We start from the raw sequence: 21,887 nt of genomic DNA, 5'->3' as shown, positions 1-21,887 counted from the left end.
TTTATTATCCACAGTGTGTTGTGAGTGTTTTATTATTATTATTATTATTAGCCTGAATTAGCTCTATACTCTTCAATCTATCCTATGAAATCCTATCTTCATTAGCCAGCTGAATCACTCTGAGAATGTTATTCTATGTAATTGTGTTTTATTTTATGTGGACTGTGAGTCTGTAAATGTGACCCATGTCACTTTGGTTTTCACACTTGTTCCCTCACACTCCTGATGTATATAGTTTTGTATAATATTATACCGTATCATTTATTTTCAGTTTAAATCTATATCATAACCTAAACACCATCAGTGTTATATATTTGAGTTGGAATACACATGATATATATTCTATACAATGAATTTTATGAAAATGTTTGATAATGGTGGGAACCATACAAACCTGCAATGCCGGAAAATGACCACTAGATAGCACCAGATACAAAGGTATCATTAAAGGACCTCTGCTCACAAGAGACTCACAGAAGAACAATAGTTCATAAAACCCACATTAGCGCACACACACACACATAGACACACACAGGTGATGAAGGAAATAAACGCTCCTGGAAATGGAACTAAATAACAATGTGCAGCATATTCCTGTCCTGCAGGGTGTCATTAAACTGCTATATTAAGGCTGGTGAATGAGTGATTAATGACAGGAACAGAACCCAAGTGTGTGTATGTGTGTGTGTCTTCCACTGGAAAGAGTCATTTTCAAGACAGAAGGAACATTTCAGTGATAGAGGGATTTGAGCTGAGAACATTTCCCATCAAACTGTAGATGCAGGGTTTAGTTGAAAGGAGGGAAGTGACTCAAAAGCCAGCTGTCGCATCCGTCCGTCCAGTGAGGAGGAATCAAAGACTCCTTTATACAGTGTGTGCTCATGTCTTTGTGAGGACCTTTTTGAGCACTGATCTGGACATGTTTGGTGGCCCTCACTTTTTCAAAGGGTTGATATCTGCTTTTAGGGTTAGGGTTAGAATTAAGTTTAGGCTCAGGTCAAGCATTTAGTTTGTGCACGTCTTTGTCACCTCTTGAGGACACTTTCCTGCTTAAACACTGACCTCGACGGGACTTGTCAACCTCGTGGGGACAAATGCCCTGGTTTTAATGCTGCAAGACGTCATTTCTGAGGTCCTGGTTAAGGTTAGAGGTCTGGTGTGAACTTTGGTTAAGGTCAGGGTTGGGCATGAATTGGTCATGGTCAAAGTTAGGGTTAAGGGTTAGGATCAAGGTTTTAGTTTGACTGACGCAGCTCATGCTCCTTCACTCTGTCTACACACACACACACACTGGGGTTAATCTTATCATTTGCAGCCTTCACAATGGGCATAAAGAGCTACTAATCTGCTTCATCTCCCTGCTTCTTTTGTGTGAGTGGAAATGGACCTTCTGTCCATCAGCTGCTTGTCACCCGGGTCCTTTGTCCCCCCCCCGGAGGATGTGATGGCCTGCCCATCACAACCCCTCATCTCTCGCCCTCTTTTTTGTGGGGCGTCTCTACCTCGGCATACACAGCTGGAGCCCTTCGAGTCCTTTAGGTGTTTCTTTTCATGTGTTCAATCCACCTTTTCTCTCGTTCCTCCTTTATGGCTCTTTGTTCGGTGGGGAGCCGCCTCACGCGTACGGATGGTAAGCAGACGGGGATAAGACGGATGCATACGCCAATCTAATCCTTCAAATTTAGTGAGAAGAGTGGTATTAGGACTGCTACATTCAATCTCATTAGTACTGAGGGCGATCAATAAAGCTTTCAGGTCTGCTGAATGAACCATTCACTGCTGGATTGGGCTTTGTGAGAAAGTTCTCAGCACGAGTCACCTTTGTCACCTTTTATACTCAAAAGTCATTATTGTGCATAGAGGAAATATACTGTGCCATAAAAATACAGACAATTACATGTGATGAAAAAGTCGTAATACATAAATCATATTTTTGGGGAAAATACATGATTATTTGGTCAATTGTTTGTTGGTGTTGACTGGAAAAATACATCAAATTATATATAAAACGTAGTGCTGTCAGGCGATTAGAAAAATTAATCTAATTAATCGCATTTTAATGTCATATCTGCTAAAGGTCCCCAAATAAAGTATTTGAATTCTAGGACATAAAAAATTTGTAGTGCATGACTAATCAATTGAATACACTAAGAAGAGAAGATTTGGACTCCAAATGTTTATTGGTGAAGTCCGCTGCTTCATAAATGAAATTCAAAAGTAAAAGGTCAAGCACATCAGCAAACCAGTTAGGCCAGGTCATTCATCTACCAACCAGCAAGCGTGGGTTAGCGAAGTGAGCTCACCGCTAAAGCTAGCACCCGTAACAGTGGAACTCCTTTTTACAAAAGCTGCAAATCCCCACGTTCTTATTAATAGACCCTTCTTTTTTGAAAATAAACTTGCCATTCAAAGGCTAGTAACGATTTACTCGCCTCGCTCCCCTGAGTCGCGTCCATGTTTGTTGTTTGTTTGCCGAGCGCCGCAAACAGGAAGTGGCGTGGCACTGCCAAGTAGCATACGGGTCCTTCAATGGGCCAAATTTAAAATGCTCGCGCATTGAACAGCCACCTTTGATACTCATAATTAATTGCGATAATTTGAATAACGCGTTAATTTGCAGTGTAATTAATTAATCTAATTAACGTGCTAAACTGACAGCCCTAATAACAATATAAAGAAATTATTATAATGGTTGATTATAGACTTGTTTTCACAGTAATAAAACCACAATAGTAATTGAATTATATATACAAATCCAAAAAAATGCACATCTGTATCTTGTAATGTGACGATAAGTGTTTGGCAACTGTTGCTGCCAATATTATACCTTTTTTTTTTGTATGATCCAGCTCGAGTTTACCAAACTGTCTTTTCTGCTCATGTCCAGAATAGAAACCAAATGGCTTCAGGATGCTGCGTTACATTCAGACATGTGTGGAATGATTCTGACGTCATGCCACAGCTTTATGTCTCTTTTTGAAGAGACCAGCTTATCTGCCAGAACCAAATAACCCATACACAATTTCCTGGGAAAGAAATGTGCACCAAGTTTGTGTTTTAAACATCTGTTGATGGTTGCCTCCAGCGGAAGAACATTCATGAAGTTTTCAACCTGTTTCAGTGAGATGCTCTTATTTTTGGACACTTTATGAATGTAACCCAAAGCCTTTAAACGGACGACCAGCTCCGCAGCACACAGGGTCGATGACCTCCAGCTCAAGAGACGTTTTCCACTTCGAAACAATTTCCACACGACCGACTCCTGAGCTCCACGTTGTACCTCTGAGTTTGAACTGTCCAACCCTGGCCGCCGGCCGACAGTGATTCTCACACCTTTTCCTGCTGTGAGGAGGATAAGATCTGCTGTCAAACACCGAGCTGCTCCCTCCACTGCTGCTCAACTGTGGCCTCACCACAGGCCTCCACATGCAGAGGGCCTGGAAGCCAGAACGTGAGTGACGTGGTGGAGAATCGTCGTTTCCAATTCCAAAAATATATCCAGGCCTGGATTTCATTTTTGCCCCATCTGTCAGAAGCTTTCTCCATAATGTCAAAACAAGAGAACAGCAAACAGGTTTTTTTTTAAAAGATGGTGGCTGGAATAAAATGCAGCGTTGCTTAAAAAACATGTTCTCTAAGCAGCTCAGTGGTTTATGAGGCACCAAATCATCCCCAAAATGAATTAACAACAAGAACAAAAAGAGGAAAAGAAAAGCACAAGATTAAACACTTAATTTCAAAGCTGCAACTGTAGTTCAATACTGTTACCACCCAAACAGCATAGAGACAAAAAGCCATCAAGCAGGTTTAGAAGCTCAATGAATAAACTCCAGCTTGATCACGACCTTAGGACAATGTTGTCTTTTCAGGGAGACGGACAGACACCAACACACACACACAAACACACGGGAAGAGGGAGAAGAGTGTCACATCTCTTTCCTCTGGGCTGGAGAGTGAAGGAAAATACTTTTTGTGCATTATCAAGAGGGGGAAGGCCATCCATCATGTCTGTGTGTGTGTGTTGTACAATATGTGCATGTGCAGATTGTATGTCTGCTGGCGGTGTTGTTCTTCCTCCAGGCTGTAGTGTGGTTATGGAGGAGGAGGGAGGCAGAGCATCTGGAGACAAGGACTCTCACTGATGTCAAGCGGGGGCGGTTTATTTGTTTGGTTTGGGGATCGTGGGAATACTGGAAGCATCTTCTCGCTGATGAGGAGGAACAAGTTGCAGTGTCGAGCTCCTCTCCAAGTGTTTATACTGCACAGTTCATGCACACACAGGATATAACATTTCAAACCTATGAGTGGGAACACTTTTGACAGTGTCACCGGTCATATCTCGGCAGGGGACGGGACTGTGGGCTCAGATTCTCTCTGACTCAATATTGAGTTCAAAGAAATCATAATTTGGCCACAAACGGCTGGAAAATACAGGTGAGAAGCAGAGCAGGAGTGAATTTATATGTGCATAATTTACGACACCTTTTGTATTTTCATTTCTGTATAAAACTAGGTGGCAATCCAGTCGGAAACAAGTATACCAGAGCTCTTCCTGTTCTTGGCAAACTGCTGAGAGAGATATAGTCTAGTTTGACCACATTCTCTGGGGCTACACCCATGCTAATGCTGTTCCTGCAGCCAATCCTGTTGCCTTAACAACAGGAGGAGGCGGGCGACCTACCCCCAAAAAAACGCAGGGTGGCTGCATGGGAGGACACATGGGAGTTCAACCTGTGCAGGTGCATGTACAACTAACGTGGAACAAGCACACAGATCCACATTCTAGCCTCCATGTTGTTATTTTACACCCCCAACGCCTGCATCCACCCACCCATCCTCCTCCTCCTCCTTGTTTTCCTGCTGTAGGTGTGATCAGGTGCTGCACGCTCCTCCGAGGGTTATTAGTGTTACAAATAATCCCATGATGACAGACTCCAAACACTTGCAAAACTAAAAACAGGATATTGATTTGATATTTGCAGGCAGCAGATTTGTTGGCCGCTCTCTCCTCTGTGTATATATGGAAACTGCGGCGCCGCGTTTGTGTGTGGCCTCGGTCATGGGAGGAAGGCCTTTTGTGTCGCTTGCTTATTCTTACTACGACGTGTTTACTTGTCTCTGCTCGTGCCCCAGTGGCCTGATGCTGTTGTGTCTCTACGGCCCAAACTGTAGCTTGAGAGGGGCTGATAAGAAAATTAAGTCTGGGCCTTTTCCTGCTCTGCTTGGCTATATTCAGAGCTATTGTTTTTGCATTTTCTCTCTTTGTCTCCCCAAATGGGTTTGAATATTTCAGATTGTGAGCGCTAAGACTTGTGGGAGCCAGTGCAACTGTGAGATCCACCTCAGCCATGTCATAATTCAGGTGTAAAACAACACTGTGCAGAAAAATGAGAGGAGTGCAGAGAATCAAAAACACCTTCTGCACATTTCCCATGGATCTACCTGCATGACTTCATTTGACATGCACCTCTGTATGTGTGTGTGTGTGTGTGTGTGTGTGTGTGTGTGTGTGTGTGTGTGTGTGTGTGTGATAGAGGAAAAGAGGGAGGGATTGCTAAGTTGGCGGTTTGAATGATGTTTAACTGGAGCTCAGCACAGCTGAATGAGGCCAAATCCGCTTTCTCCTGGGTGCAGTTACTCAGAGCGTTGTGCTAGAAAGCGATCACAGAGAGAAGGATGTCACCACATTACAGTCACACACATACACACACACACACATACACACATGCACACAAAGTATTTTTTCCTCCTGCAAGGCACAAAATATAACCCATACCATCGACAGCAGCCCACTCAGAGGACTTAGGATATATACAGAGCACTGAGCTCCATCCCACATTAACCAAACACAGAGAGCTCCCCTCTTGAGGCGTCTCACACACATACACACACACTGGCCTCACTGGCACATAATCTTCCTCTGCCACATCCCTTCTCCTCACAGCTTACACCGCTTATGATCAAACCATGGAGACAGAGTCAAAAGGAAAACAGCGATAAAGAAAAACACAGTCACTGAGGAGCAATTTTATGCCATGAAGGAAATCAGCATTGTGTAGAAATGAAATAAAAGATGCAAAAAGGTCTCATAAGGTAAATCTTTCATTGAAGTGGATCTTATATATATGTATTTATATGTCGGCTTACATTTTCTTACACGTATTTCAGCAATTTAAAGCCTTTTAAGAGAAAAGAAAAATAAAACCGCGTTTTTTCTTTTTACCTTTTTTGCGTTTCTGCCAACATCCCACACCAACTTCATCAAAGAGGAAATGTGGCGGGCGTTCTTACAAAGCCGCTTCGTAAACACTCGCTACTCGTGGAGCTAATTTGATTCAGATGAGACTTTTTTTTGAAGGGTAGAGCCGTCAGTTATTTGGAAACAGATGGGTCTCAAAGTGCAATTGAATTTGATTATCGCCTCAATGGGATACATAATGAAAGAGCCCATATTTGAAGAGAAAGTTACGAGGAGGCCATTTCAATTACTCCACAAACTAAACTGGGGACGGCAGCGTCACGCGTCAGACTCAGGCGTTCAGATGATTTTCTCTTTTCTTCTTCTCTGCTCTTTCTTCTCCTTTTAATGACAGCAGCGGTGGGGTGTGAATCGTGATGAGCGCAGCTGTTTATTGTCGTGTCTCTGCCGCCTTTCTTTAAAGCCCGCCGTTTTTGTCACTGCTAATTGATTCAAACGAAAACACAACTTTTTGTGTTGCATCCTATTATCCGCACGCCTGTTTGAGTAATAACACACCCGGCACCTCGGCTCGGTCGGAATCGTTTGACAGGTTTGGGAGTTAAGAATTGTCAGCATCCGGCAGATTATTACAGAAGGTGTTTTGCCCGAGAAGCGCTCAAATCCTGACAGCCTGTCAGGCGCGATCGCTCCACTTACAGCTTTCCTTTACTCCAACTTGTGACTGACAGATACATTTTTAGCCGTCCTTTCTCTCAGGTTTCAGAGTTCACTTTAAGAACTCATTTCACCCCCCCTTCTGAGAAACGTCGTGGCCTGAAACGAGATTCATGATGAAAGCAAACACTATTATCACAGCTTCATCCTGAAAAACCGTAATGTTCTGTGACTGTAACATTATCTGGATTGTAAATTACTTCACTGGAAGTCACAGTTTTCACAGAAGAAATTCCTGCACCCCACCGAAATCACATTTTTAGTATATAAGGCAGTTTTAAAAAACAATAATTAATTTCCTAGAAGATAATGTAAATGCTTTAGAGTCGGTAAATACAGTGTTTTTGTGAATTATTTTTATCATACCTTACAAATAACTATTAGAGAATATAAGTAAAGATTGAATACTGCATTTGACTCAAAATATGTTAGATTTGTTTCAATAAAAGTATATATCTGGAGGAAAAATACATTTTAAATACCCCCCTTTGAATAATCTTAATTTTATGTTATTTTTGTTTTCATTATTTCAGCACTTTTAAGTCATGAAAAGACATTTAAGTAATAATTGATGCAACAGAGGGTTAATCTACAACTGATAGAACAAAAGAAACTCTCTTCTTGAGGAACTATTTCATTGGTCTCTGATGTCGAGCACTTGAGCCGCAACACCTTCTTTAAACTCTGCTGCACACGCTCCAGACAGATGGTAAGGACCTGGTGCAGGAGGCCTCCCGCCATGCCTGATAACAAGGTTCCTGGGCTATATAGGGCAACGGTGAGTGTAAACACACCAGCCTCAAGTGGAGCGAACAGGTGGCCCACCACACAGGACCACTAGTCATGTTGCGTGTCCACAACAAAAGCTCTTTTACGGGGGGAGAAGTCTTTTCGTGCTTCCATGTGCCATAATGGCCCTGGATCTGTCGACAGGAGGAAATATCAGAGCTGAGATGCTTCTGGTGAAATCAGACCCATTACTTGGTGCCCAGACGCTGCTACTGCAAAAGCAAAAGCTAAAGCCAAAGCCAGACCATCAGAAAAAAAAAAAAAAATCAAGTTCATTTCCTCTGTGCCACCTCACAATGCAAAGAAAGCCAGCCTAGTTTCTGAATCGAGTTTTTCTCATTCCAATCACTTCCTGCAAGGATTTGATTTCAGAGGCCGTATCCTCTGGTGGAGGAGAGACGATAATGTCACGGAGGAAGGAAAGTGATGGTCCGCCTGGTGTTTATGCAAGACTTCGGCATTTGTTGTTGTTGGGTCGGCCGTCATTGGCAAGCAAGTTGCCACAGAGACCCTTTCCATCCTCCACACACACACACACACACTCTGACCCATATAGGTGCTTTGAACCGCTGGCAGGCCAAACAAGATTATCTGGGCCCCCTTCCCAGGAAGACCACTGGGATATGGATGTTTGGTGGTAGTGGTGGTGGTGGCGGCGTCGTGTCTGCCTGTATGAGACATGTCTAAAAAAGTAAGCGTGCCGTCAGTCTCTGCATGTGCATGTATATTTGCGATGCTCCTGCAGCGTGTAACACACTTTCGAAGCAGCACAATTTAGTCTCCAGGTGGTTCTCTTCTTCAGACTGTCACAGAAGAAGGAGAGAGGAGGAGAAAACTTCTTTTTTTTAAATTCTAATGAAGGATTTCTGACTTTTGAAACCTGGTAAGTGAGAAAGTCACAAGATTTCTTTCACGGGTCAAACCAGGCCTCTCCTCGAGAGCTCAAAGAAATACTAAGCGATTAAGTTCAAAAAGCAAACAAACTTTGCTCCCTTACCGTGATGACAACTGTGCTGCCCGTTTGTTCCCTCCTCCATCTTGATTACATAATCCCCAGATTAATTAGCTGTGTGTTTCAGCCACTTCCTGTCGCGCGACCCTCAAATGGGTTCCCTCTGCAATCTGGCCTATCGACTTTCAGGGCGCCAGGGCTTTTTCTTTGAAGGCCGCCCGGCTTCAGAGGCAGGAGAACTCTCTGATCTGACGGCTAAAGGAAAGGGCCCCTGTAGTGTGCCGTTACAGACTGATAAAAAAACTAGAAAAACAACATTTGGGTAACACACACACTCACAGGGGGGGAAAGAAAATTAAGAATAATCTGGTTGTGAAAACAAAAGGTGGTATGGAACAATGACAATCTGGCTCCTTTGGTAATTTCCTGTCGGCGTTCATTCGTGTGATGTGGTCGTGCCCGTTCTGTTGGGATCAATCAAACCCGCGAGCAGATGGCATTGCGCTCCTCCAGCGGACTGGGGGATAGTCTGTGTTTTTGCAGAGACAGTAATTGGCTCGCTGCGCCGTGGACCGGAGCGCGCTAACAGCCGCCGCCATCTCCACTGTGCGGTGACAACACGTGTCGTTATGCTTTGAATGGCTCGTAATGGGGTACCTGAGCAGTAGGCTCCATTTGGTACCAACTCAAACTTGTGTTAAACACTGCTATGATTAATATGCGACCATGACAGTCTTCAAACACACTTCGAGGAAGCAAAGAAATGCAATATTGACTTTGCTGATCCCAAGTTATGACAGTAACAGTTTACATCAGACCCCCCCCCATGGACAAAAACTGGACTTCTTGTCTTGTCACAGGTGCCAACCAGGGAAAACATGGGCTGTACTCGCTAACAGGGTTTGCATTAAGGTGATGAAAGCTTATGTGGATAAATGGAACCATTTGTGGGAAACTCAGCAAGCTGTATAAAGGCGAAGCACAGTAATTGCATGTGTACTGTATGAGCCTGTGTGTGTGTGTGTGTGTGTGTGTGGCTAAGACGCCGGGCACTTCAAAGCTTTGATGTAGGAGCTCCTAAATGAGGGCCACCAGAGGTCTGGACTAATGGGACATCATGGGGAGATTAGAGGCCATGTGTAGCCGGCTGACAACACAGCATTATGTATATGTGTATATGTGTGTGTGTATGTGTGTGTGTGTGTGAGGGAGAGAGACAGACAGAGAGAGGGAGCATGAGTTTTTGTGTGTGTGAGATTTCCTATGTGTATTCTTTAAGCAATTAAAAGTGAAAGTTTGGCTCCAAGTCTCATGGAGTTTGCAGAGAATTGGACAGGAAGTTTTAAGTGTGTGTCCACAAGTAACACAGGAAAGTGAGCGATGCGGAGAAATTACTACATCAGTCAAAAGTTGGTTTTATACACACATACTAATGCAGCACAGTAAGCTTCTGCTAACTTAGAGACAGACAGACAGAAGAAAACATAAACAGTATGGTATAAATCCTTTATTAAATAATCAACAATAATTATAATAACAATCATAAAAAGAGCTTTTCTGTACAAAGACCTCTTTTTAAAACAACAACAACAGCAGTCCGAGCAGTGCGAAAGGGGGTGGCGTCCTGTCCTTTTACACTTTGTTTGGTCCTCCCAGGCTGAGGGGGGGGCACTGCGACTGTCACTGCCAAATTCCTGTGTCCGATACTGGCTCCGACAAGGCAAGCTGGACCCCCCCGAGGCTCCAAGGCACTTTTAAGAGAGTCAGTGGGGTCCAGAGATGCGGGCCTCAGAGGAGAGGGACGGCTTGTGTGTGTGTGTGTGTGTGTGTGTGTGTGTGTGTGTGTGTGTGTGTGAGAGGGTAAATGGGATGACATGTTAAAACCAATGTTCTTCATGGTGTCAAATATAAACCTCTCAGCAGCAGCCATCATTCCCTTCATTTGTAGCGTCTCTCAGAGTGTGTATGTGTCCAGAGTTTCTGAGAGAGAGGGTGTGTGTGTATTTCTGTATATACATCTGTACATACAAGTTGAGTAATGTGTGTGTGTGTGTGCGTGTGCATGAGAGGGTCTCTCGCCCTCTCCTTCTCATGGCTTACGAGTCCATTCACACCAAGTGCTAGACCAGACGCTTTCCCATTTGCTCAGAAACCCAAACTCAAAAAAATGTCTGTGGGGGTGTGTGTGTGTGTGATGTGTGTGAATGTGTCAGGGGTGAGAGGGGGGCGGGGGGTAGGTCCTTTAAATCATGGCTTTCGAGGTCCCAAAAGAAAAACGACAGATAGATCCTCCTCATGTCTCGGTGTTGCCTCAGAGATCCTTTCTTTCCACAAACAGTTTGCTTTTTAAGGATTGTTGTGTGTCCGGGCCACACTCACTCACTCAATCCCTCACGCGCTCACTCCCTCGGTCAGTCAGTGGATAGACAAAGCCGTTTTCTGGCTGTGCATTTGTTTTCAATCCCATATTTTGGTCCTTGCCAAAGCGAGAGAGAACATTACCCCTGTGAGATAGCGAGGAGGAGGAGAGGGGCAGGGGATTTTTTTTAGTGCGCTGTCAATCATCGTCTTTCTCAATCCCTCTTTTTTTATATAGCAGCAATCCATAGGTTGCACCGACCAAAGCTCCTTGACCTTTTCACGATTAACCACAATGTAAACATGACCTTCTCTTTGACAGGAACCAGCAACAACTAAATCTAACAATAACGTCACTCTGCCTTTGAAAGAATGCGTTAAAATCCCAGCCCGCACCTCTATGCACACATACGTTTTCTTCGTTTTTTTTTTTTTCTACTTATCTTCAATGGCGGACTGGCAATCAGCCAGAAGGAAAACATTAAAACAGAAAGAGAGAGACGTCTGGAACTAAGAGGATAACTGAGGCTGATAGGTAGCAGAGTCTATGACGGAACGAAAAAAAAAAAGAAGAAAAAGTCAACGTGCCACACAAAGGAGCTAAGTTCTAGGCCACTGTGTTCACATGTGAGCAAAACAGACGCTTTCTAAGCACGTTCCTAACCTACCACCTTTCCAACACGACGTGTTCGGACACAGTATGTGTAGCTTACAGTGTCCAGTCTCAAAACTAGACCTCTTACAAATCTATGATGCATTTATAAACAGTTCTCTTTTGGTGGAGCAGGAAACTGTAGTTGATATGTGTAGATATTTGTTTTTTGAGGCTTAACACCCCTGCAATGGAACAGGGTAACCCCAGTCTTTTGTTGGCTCTCTCGCTGCAAAAAGCTACACCGAATGGAGTCACGTTTTCCGATAAAGTGGCCGTCTCGTTGTCTGTGTGTCCAGGGGGATCTGCACCATCAAGGAAGTAAACTGAGGCTAAAGTGAAACTGGAGGAAATGAAGAAAAACAGCGAGAGGTTTCCACAAATAGCAGCGGCTCCCTCTAGTTCCGTCTCTCCTCGGGTCTCCTCCCCTCACGCCTCGGTGCAGCAGCGCTGTTGGTTCAGTTTGACCTTGTGCTTGAGGCCGTCGTACAGTTCGAAGTTGTAGTTCTCCAGGGTGGTGGAGGAGCGCGACGACAGGCCGCTGTAGGAGCAGGTGCAGTACAGCAGGAGGCCGGCGCACACCGCCCCGAGCAGGACGCCCAGGGAGCTCATGACGATGATGGTGACCAGGATGGGGTCCAGGGTGTAGAGCCACGAGTTGTCCTTCTCTGAGACACGGGTGACGGGAGGCTCGGATGACGGGGATGCTGTGTTCCACTCGGTGAACTGCAAACCTATGACAGGAAGGGGAAGACAAGGAAACCATTAATTTAATTTGATGAGTTTGAATTTGTCAAGATTTTTTGGCAATAAATAAAACTTGCAAATACAATAAAAAATAAACGGAAACAGAGAAATGGGAGAAACTGATATCCAAAAAGAGGTCATGACTTTGACTATATACAAAGATGGACAATGCGTCTTCACTTACTCCTTCCATCCTAAATATATATATATATATATGAACTATATGAACTATGTCATGTCGTCCAGCTTTATTTACAGTTGATTAAAAACAGACAAAAAGGTGCTTACCTCCCCCTAGAGGGTCTCTGGCGCTGGAAAGTCGCCCGTCCCCAAATTCATTGGGTTTCCGTACTGTCAGGGAGAAGCACAGGTGACACGGATTGTAAGCATCAAGCAAAATCCTACATGTATGTACTTGTTACAAGAAAAGATAGTAGAAATTCATATCCTTTTCAAAATAATAACCTTTTTTATATCGTCTTAATTTTTACCTACATATACATACACACACAAGTCTGTGAATAATAGAAAAATATGACTTTATTAATAGAGAAAAAGATCATTATGATACATTCCTGTTTAACACAGTCATCACATAACATACTGATGGTATAAGACTGTTCATTCCACGTGAATAAGGATGCAAACATCGTCAAATAATCAACATCGTTATCACCGTTAAAATCATCGACACTGTCACGGTCAAGTTTAAGAGTGGTGGATAAGATGATCAAGGAAAAAACGAAAAAAACTAATAACGACATTTAAGTAGCGCTCGTCGCAACAGTCTCACTTTCCGTTGGGTGAAATTCATGAAATGGCCAAAGTGGCGTGGATTGAAAATTTAAATGTGTGCAAGAGTGGAAAAAAAACTGCAAGTAGCGATGACTGCAGCACTTTAGTTGAGTGTACTTATACTTTAGATGAGTTTTATTCTCACTTTTCCTGTGTGTGTATTTGTGTGTGTGTGTGCCCCTGGCGAGCTTTCAGGAGTGGGAGTAACTGCTTGGCAAGGCACACGTCTGGATTTGGAGGTCTTTGATGGCCAATGGCGTTGTTAGTACTGTTTCCAAGGCAACAGCAAGTTGGCAGCGGATTGGCCGGCGGAGGTGTGGTAGATGGGAGATAAAAGTGCTTACTGCAGCCTTCATAAATGTTATCCGTCCATTAACTAATTACAACTATTAGCGGCTTGGAGCGCCAACGGTGTCGAGATGGACGAAATAGGGTGTCTAAACCCCCCCACCCTCCCCGAGTTGATTTAAAAGCACGCAGCGAGAGCGTGCCAAAAAAACCCTTCCTTCATTTTTTACTCTGGAGAGAAAAGTGCAGCTTCTAAATTGAGTCGCATTCTGCTGAGCCGTGGACTCGGAGGTGATGGATTTCTGCTGGTGTGACAGATCAGGAGAGCACGCCCCGTTAAGCCGCAGAGTTAAGAGCTCAATTTCAAAATCTCACCCCCTCCTCAACAATCTCTCGTTTTCTTTTAGATCCCAGATATGTTTTTTAAAGAGTTCATTAGCTATGTCTTATTCTATGTTTTTCTTTATGGCACTAAAGGAGGAAGCGTCAATAGCTGCAGCTCTGGTTTCCATCACGTCTTGGATCCCTCTCAAGGGTGCACGTATAGGGCAAAAAACACTGCGCTTATGGCTTCCAGCTGGTGCAGCAGCATTGTGGGATTTGTAGGAGTATAAATCAAGGAAGAAATGGTGATGGCAGACAGCTGTCTCTATTTACAACCCCCCCAACCAAAAAAAACAACAAGCACATATTCACACTGAAAACACAACATGGCTCAGCTCGGCTTTCATCTGGGCAGCTTACATGGGGAACAATGGGAGTGGGTGGTATGGAGCAGAAATGGGGAGTGGAACAACGTGCTTTTATTACGCCAGAGAATCAAGATGAAACGCTAAACACTGAAGACGGCTGCATCCATCACTGACTGATGCCTTTATCAGGAGGAGACGAGACGCTCAATCAAACGAGCTGGTTATCTCCATTTGTGATGCAGGACTTTAAGTATGATGGATTTGCATTCCTTTGTTTTTAAATGTGCACATGCTGTTGAAAAGGACAATGGAAGGATTTTTTGTTCGGTTACAACAGCCTCACAACTGGTACAACTCGTATCACAGCCATCTCGTGTTGTTATTACAGAGATACCAGGAGCTTTATTTTCTGGAGCTTGCCAGATCATCTCCACCACGAGCACAATGAACGCCTCTTAACAGTTTTCTCCCTGTCTCCTCTCACAGCACTGCAGAGCTCCCTCGCGTCTCTGGGGTCTTGTTTCAGCCCGAGGTTTGGCAGCTCCGGCTGGCTCTCACAGCGGAACCGGCTCGACCCCCCTCCCCTCTTCCCAGTCCACACATGTCTGTGTGTGTGTACATCCACACTGGGGTCATTCCAGGAGGACCACTGGGGCTATGAGGAGCCAGACGGCACTCAATGGTCCGAAACAAGCTGTTCAGATAAATAACTTACTTCAGTCCTCTCATCGGGAGCAGCATAGTGTGAAAAGTCAACAGCAAACTCCTTCATGGAGCAAAAGAGGAAAACAGCAACTAAAGCTACGTCCATTAGAGACGGAGAGAGAGAGAGAGAGAGAAAGAGGGAGAGAGAGAGGGAGGGAGAGCACAGTGTTTCTTTGCAAAATGTTTCACTTGGCAGTTTAGGACGACGTCTGTGTCGTCGTCACCCTGGCAACTGTAAACTACAGGAGAGACGGGTCCGTCAGGTCAATCTTGCGGCATCACAACACACACTGCCACTGACATCACAAGTTGCCGTCCTCCGCTGCCGAACGCGACCGCAGCCATAAGTGCGTCTCTTCAGCAGAGGGTGCGGTGTCGGTCCCGGCTGTCCAGTCTCACTGTCAGGACTGGCTCCACCCCTGGGGTGGCCATACTGGACGACCAGTTAGAATACTGGAAACACTGCGAGGAGCTGTGATAGGCCACTGACAGCTGGCTCTTCTTGGTGGCCAGGTGTTGTCGGCAGCAACAGAGGGCTCTGACCAAGATGGCCACAGCCAGGAGAAGGAGGGCGCCCCCGGCGGCCATAATGTAATACCAGTGGATGGGCAAGGGAGGCACAGGAACGCCTCCCCCTGGTGGAGAGATACAGAATAATTGGCCAGCGGGAAAAGAGAGGAGTGGCACTTTGTTTATGTTCTACATTTAATTCTCTCATTTCTATCCCTATGTCTTCATCATACGAACAGCAGGCGTGCACCTCATATGAGCATGCTCAAGCATGCCAGTTGCAAAAATGAAATAAATCTCCAAGGCCAAATGAAAATCTAAAATGCATCCATTCCTCTCATGTAGCTTGTTTTGCAGTTGGAGGACAAGTTTTCACACCAAGATCATCAAGAGATTTGGTTTGAAATCAGTCCAATGGTTGATCCGATCAAATGCAATGCAATGCAATTCATGTTTATTTTCACAGCTCCAATGAAATGATTTGGTGTGAAACGAAAGCCAAAATAATTAGTTATAAAAGCACCCACACACATTGAATTAGGGAGCTTCCTCTTCCTGTTCCGAACTGGCACAGGAAGTCACAAACAGCCCCCTTGATAAAGCCTCAGAACCATGCAAGAATCAGTCAGACACCACATGGGAATCCAATGTTCCAGAGCTCTCTCGGAGCCGATATTGGATTTGGATTTGTTATTTAGCTGGCTTGAGTTGCCAGATTTGTTTTGAGTACATAATTTATCCTGTTCCCGGGTTTTTTAAATTTTTGTTTTCCTTTTCTCTCATGCGTCAGCCTCCCGGCCAGTCCTCTCTTCCTCAAGCCAAGCGCTGTCTCCTTGGATCTGCACAGATCCTGTACGCTGCTGCCCCTGGCTTGAACCCCCTTCTCAAATTCTTGGTAAAAACCGACTAACCATCTTCCAAGAAACCCCTACTCAATTATCCAAGTCTGCTATGCAAAAAAACGAACCCCTGAAGACAGTGAAAAACTCAAAGAAAAAAAAAAGATATGGAGCCCACATGTACCATCCAAACTTGTGAGAATGAGAGTGTCACGTTGAACTAGGGAAAGTGAGGTAGAGCTGAGTACATCCTGATTTTTGGACCGTGTCACATAATTACAGAGGGAAATGGTGCGTGCTCCTGCTACTTCACACTGCACACACTCATTAGATGGAGCCGAGTTGGGGAGAGACACCCGAGCTCGCCGCGGCACATCCCCCTCCGATTGCTCTGCACTGGGGACACTGGTGTGCATGTGTGTGCTGATATTAATGTGTGTGTTTGTGCACGTTTGTACGTGAAGGAGCAGAAAAGCCCACACACACATCACATTCGCACAGCCAAGCTCTTGTCTTATTGCAGGACATTATGAGATGCCAAAACACTAGCATCAATCTCACAGCCTCCCCCAGGATGCTCTAAATATTTTTTCATGAGGCAAACAGTTATTTAAAACCCTTCAGGCTGCGTCAGAGCCTGGAAGTGAGAATATGTAACCCCTTTTCAAATATCTGACTCACACAGTTTGCTCTTTCGAGATGCATCCTTTGTTTCCACTGAGACTGACAAGGTAAAATTAATAAACCACAGCACATTACTGGAATAATCTGGTTTTCAACTCGAAATTTTGTCGTTTGGTGATGCCGACATGCCGCTGATGATGCCATGAATCCCTCATTTTAAAATGAATGCAGTTTACTTAATCAGGAATCACATCGCTCCAGCTCCAGCCTCTTGTTTTGTCACTGTTTTAAAAAAAAATGTTTTGGGGAGCTTAGTGCCTGCGCAAAGCAAAAAACCGCAGGCTAGTGCAAACCAACGAGCAGGAAGCATGACCACAGAATGACTCACAAGTGACGTCATACCGAAATGGAACTCACCTGGATTTTCAGGAGGAAATGCAGCGAAGGGTTCTGTAAGGACAGAGAGGGAAGAGCCGTGCAGACATAGAGAGAGGAGAGGAACGAGAGAAGGGAGAGAGAAAGTCAGCTGTTAGATAACTTTAAACACGAGGGTAAAGTCAGCCAAATGTCACACAAATGTCACTTCACTATCAAAATTCCTCCTAGGGAAATTGAAGTTAATTCCTCGGATAACTCGCATGAATTATGGCATTTAACGCAGCTCCTTGACAAGAACGTGGTTTAAAAGAAGAGTGTGGGCTGGGAATTGGAGATGGACTGTGCGGGAGAGTGCACGGGCTACTAGCGTGGATGTGTGCGTCTTTGTTCGCAAAGGTTTGTGCATTTCAAGTTGTTTATCTGTGGCGTCCAGATAAAGCGGAGTGGGCTGGGGTGATGTGGCTTGCTGCGAATGCACAGAGCAGAACCTTCACTCTGATTGCCTGAAATGCAAACACAAAGAACTGTTGCCTGTGTGTGTGTAGTGTATGTGCGTGCATGTGATTTGTCGGGGGGGTTAGGGTGAGAAACAAAGAAAGACGGAAACCGGCTTGGGAACTTGCGCCTTTTGGCGGGAACGCCAGCGTACTGTGAAGAACTCGACTGCGCCGGGTGATAAGCAACATCCCAGCATGCTCTGGAGTGGCAATGGAGGAAACGCAGCAGCATGGAAGCGGGGTGGGGATGTGGCGTGTGTGTGTGGGGCTGTTGGCTGTTGGATTCTCATGCAGGAATGAACGATAGAACACAAACAGGCAAAAGCAGAAGTGTTTGCCATGAGCCAGGGACGTAACACACACACACACACACACACACACACACACACACACACACACACACACACACACACACACACACACACACACACACACACACACACACACACACACACACACACACACACACACACACACACACACACACACACACAACACACAGGACGTCAGTCAGTCAGTTTTGGCTTTGAACCCCGGGCTCGATCTCTGATCTGTTTAAGACCCTCTCCAAAGCCAAAGCTCGGGCCAGATTAAGGAGGCTGCGCCGGCGCTTGGCTCGACACTAGGCACCCAGAAAAACTTGCTTGGGAAACAGCCTGTCTAATAATTCCCTTTGACGGACTGGGAAAAGCTCTGTTTACAAATACGACGGCGGAATGAGAGCGATACAGGGAGGAGAGAAGAGAAGGAGAAGAAGAGAAATCTAATAAAACATAGATTAGCATCGCCGAGGCCCACAGGGCGTTTATGGCCTAGTTTTCCCATTCTCTTTTTCTTTTCTTTTTTTTTTGTGAAGGAGTAAACGCCGTCCCTCCCACTCCTCCCTGCTTTCATCTCTGCATTCGGTGGGTTCTGTGGAGGAGAGACGCCGTCTCTAAAACTGGGATGGGAGGGTGAGGGAGTGGAGGGAGGACTGGGCGGTGTGTGTGCATGTGTGTGTGTGTGTGTGGGCGGGTGTTTATCACTGCATGTGTGTGTCATGTTCAAGGACCTTAAGGCTAAAAGTGAAGGATGTGGAATGGAAATAGAGGGAATGGCAGATTGATGGAGGGCGAGATGATGAGGCGATGGTGTTGACAGAGGATCAGATGGAGCTGGCGGGTCAAATGGGCGTGTGTGTGTATATGCATGTGTGTGTAATATTTTTCAATATTCTCCTGGATGGAGACGATTTTGGCTGTCAGTCAAAGAGTTGTCCTTAGAAATGCATTGACGTGAAGCACCAAAGTGTGTGTGTGTGTGTGTGTGTGTGTGCAACTTACGTGAACACTCTTTATGGGGGGTGCTGGAGCTCATGTGGATGTTGTCTATCCAGATGTGTCCTCTGGTGCCGTGCACAAAGAAACCCTCCATCACAACCTAATGCAACCGACGAGGGAGGAGGAGTAGGAGGAAGAGGAGGAGAAAAGTTGGAAAAGAAGAGGAGGAAGAGGAAGATGGGGACAGGATGAAGGGGGGGCGAGGGGGGGAGGCAAATTGAGAATGGGGACAGGCAGCAGGAGGAGGAGAAAGTGGATAAAAAGTTAATACAGCGCCTGTGATTTCAAAGTTGCACTCAGCGCTCGCAATCATCCTCCCGTTCCCTGCAAGCTTCTTCGGCTGACTTTTTTATGAGAACATTAACGGCTTGTGATGTCTCTGACAAATGCACAGCGATCCCCAAACAATCACGCAGCCAATAGGGACAATATGAAGACAAACCTGGCTTAAGGTGAAAGAGAGGGAAACTAATGTTTTCATGCACCCAGAAGAATATGTCTCATTCTAACCTACTCTGACAAAGACATTAAAGACACATTTCAGTTTCTGGGGAGACAATAAAACTTAATTCCACTTCTTATTTCAGCTAAAAACGAAGTTTTATTACCTGGAAGTCTTTAGGAGAGCTAGGCAGGGCTGCGCGGCCCTCCTTCCACACAGGGCCCTGATCGTCCGTCAGCGTCCAGACCAGGGTCTCCTCATTGTGGGCGTCCCGCAGCAGGACCTTCAGGTGGCCCTGGGCCTCGCCCCATAGCTGGTAGGAGAAGACAAGGCAGAGGGGCCCGGTTTTCGCTGCCACCGTGGGGCTCACGAGGCGGGCGCGCTGATGCTCCGTCTTCAGGCTGGTGTCCAGGTAGAGATAGCTGTTGAGCTCTGGAGAAGGGGAGCGAGACAGATGAGGTCATAAATCAAGAAAAAAACTAAATCCAATGGCATTGGAGGTTTTAACAATGTGCAATTTCTAGTATTTCTAATTTTTAGTATTTTTAGCACATTGCCAGAAGTGAGCTGAGCTTTGTTTTAACCTTGAGTTAGCTGGTTGCTGCATTAAAATAAAAGTGAAAAAAGCTTGATTTAATGGGTTTTCATTTCAGCCCTCGAGGCATTAAAAGCTCGGAAATTTGAGAGGCTGTGTAGACTTTTGATATCCACTGTGAATGGATGCTGCTGCGATGACACACAACTGCCATCAACAATCATCACACACCCAGGCAGACTCTGACACATACATCCTCATGCTCATACTCTGAAACAAAAAGTAACAAGTAATCACCAGTTGCTTCACAGGAACGGAATCGCCATCGCACAATAGTCGCGCAAAACAATGGGGATATGACAAATATAAACACGCAGAAGAATAGGGTCTGGCGAGAGAGCGTCATTTGTACGTAAAGTGCAACCACAACTCCAGCCAAGACCCTCGGGGCCGATTCCTCTTCATTCCCTTCCAGGTAAATGACTACAACAACGGAAAAGTCTGACAAAATGCAAACCACTCCATTTGTTTACACCAGAGGATGTTTAGTTTGCAAATTGGATGCCGACATGAACTCCATTGTGAGGGAGTGAGATCGGTGAGCCGGCTGTACAGTATGCATGATTTTGTGTGTGTGTCTGTGTGTGAGAGAGGAACTCGATGAGGCGTCTGGTGAAGAATTTCTTAAGTGGGCCCTGTGGGAAAATGTCCAGTATCAACAATCTGCAGATTAAATCACCTGCTTTATCATGGAGATGTATACGTGTGGGTGTGTATCTCAGGGAGTTTTTTGTTTCCCAGTATAATCACAAATTTTCCTCATCTTCCTCTCACCTGAAATACGTTACAATAGCATCCAGTGAGGGTGTGTGTGTTTGTGTGTGTGTGTATGTCAAGAAGTTTTTTCCAGAAAATTAGTGTGTCTTTTTTTGTTTTCCAGCAAAAACTAAAATGTTATCATCTTAACTCATCTGCCTCTCGTCCGAAATACGTTACAGTAGCATCTGGCGAGAATGTGTGTTTTTCAGTGCAGCCATACTCCACATATTGAGAAACTGAGCTGATAACCTTTCACTTGATGAGTGTGTGTGTGTGTGTGTGTGTGCGTGGTCCTTCCAGCCGTTCCGACAAGCGGTGTCTGGAGGGACAAATCTTCCTCCGACTTGACAGCTCCCCTCTGCTCGCCATGCGCCCTGCTCTGCCTGTGTGTGACACTTCAGACGCCATGTGTGACAGTAAGTCCCTTGGCCCTTTTCCTTGACTGCGAACGACACCGGAAGAGCGAGGGTGAAACAAAACTTGGAGACACCGTGAGGCGTTTTATCGCTCGTTTTAATTTGTGCACCAAAGCCTCCTTCCGCTGTCTCCGCCTAATGTCGAAGCGCGGCGCCTCGCAGCGAACCCCCCATTGTTGTGCCTCTTGTTTGCCAGACAGCTCATAATCGAGACAGCCTCTGCGTACACGGCACAACAGAGCATTATTAATCCACTTCACAGCGGTCTCCTGCAGAGATACGCAAACAAGGACTCAATCTATGAAGCCTAGTTAGCACAGTTTTATTAGCAGGGGCGTATTAAGCCAGATAATATACAGCAGCTACTTCTAGCTCTATGTTTTATGATTGCTTTCATTACTCAGGTCATGAGGTGAGGAGATCATAGTCTCTGGGTCACGCGAGGAAAAGGAATCCTATTGAGGATTAAACAGTGATTTGATAGCAGCGAAATAATGATCCTGCGTCGGCTAAGATTTCCGACCTTTGACATCAGCTGGAAAAATCAAAGGCCGGCGTGGCGTTTCAAAATGGCTGGAAATGATACTCCATACATGAAAGCCACAACCTGACTA

The 21,887-nt window shown here is 45.2% G+C and overlaps 1 protein-coding gene across 3 annotated transcripts in view; it reads right to left on the bottom strand.

The window, feature by feature from the left end:
• Positions 1–10,149: 10,149 nt before the first annotated feature.
• nrp2a (neuropilin 2a) overlaps positions 10,150–21,887 on the bottom strand; it is a 57,825-nt gene continuing 46,087 nt past the window's right edge. For 2 of the 3 annotated variants that reach the window (XM_069520614.1, XM_069520613.1), the window contains exons 14-18: positions 19,670–19,935; positions 19,065–19,161; positions 17,285–17,317; positions 12,703–12,765; positions 10,150–12,401 (exon numbers count right to left, since the gene is read on the bottom strand). In XM_069520614.1, coding sequence (XP_069376715.1) covers positions 12,097–12,401; positions 12,703–12,765; positions 17,285–17,317; positions 19,065–19,161; positions 19,670–19,935 — 764 coding nt within the window. In that variant the 3' untranslated portion in view covers positions 10,150–12,096. Of the gene's footprint in view, positions 12,402–12,702; positions 12,766–15,107; positions 15,530–17,284; positions 17,318–19,064; positions 19,162–19,669; positions 19,936–21,887 lie in introns of those variants that run through there. The other variant, XM_069520615.1, reaches the window with a different exon arrangement.

This window comes from Paralichthys olivaceus, chromosome 24, assembly GCF_024713975.1.
Source record: "Paralichthys olivaceus isolate ysfri-2021 chromosome 24, ASM2471397v2, whole genome shotgun sequence".
NCBI classification, from domain to species: domain Eukaryota; kingdom Metazoa; phylum Chordata; class Actinopteri; order Pleuronectiformes; family Paralichthyidae; genus Paralichthys; species Paralichthys olivaceus.
The sequence above is the reverse complement of the archived record's forward strand: the minus strand, read 5'-3'. Positions and strand labels throughout refer to the sequence as shown.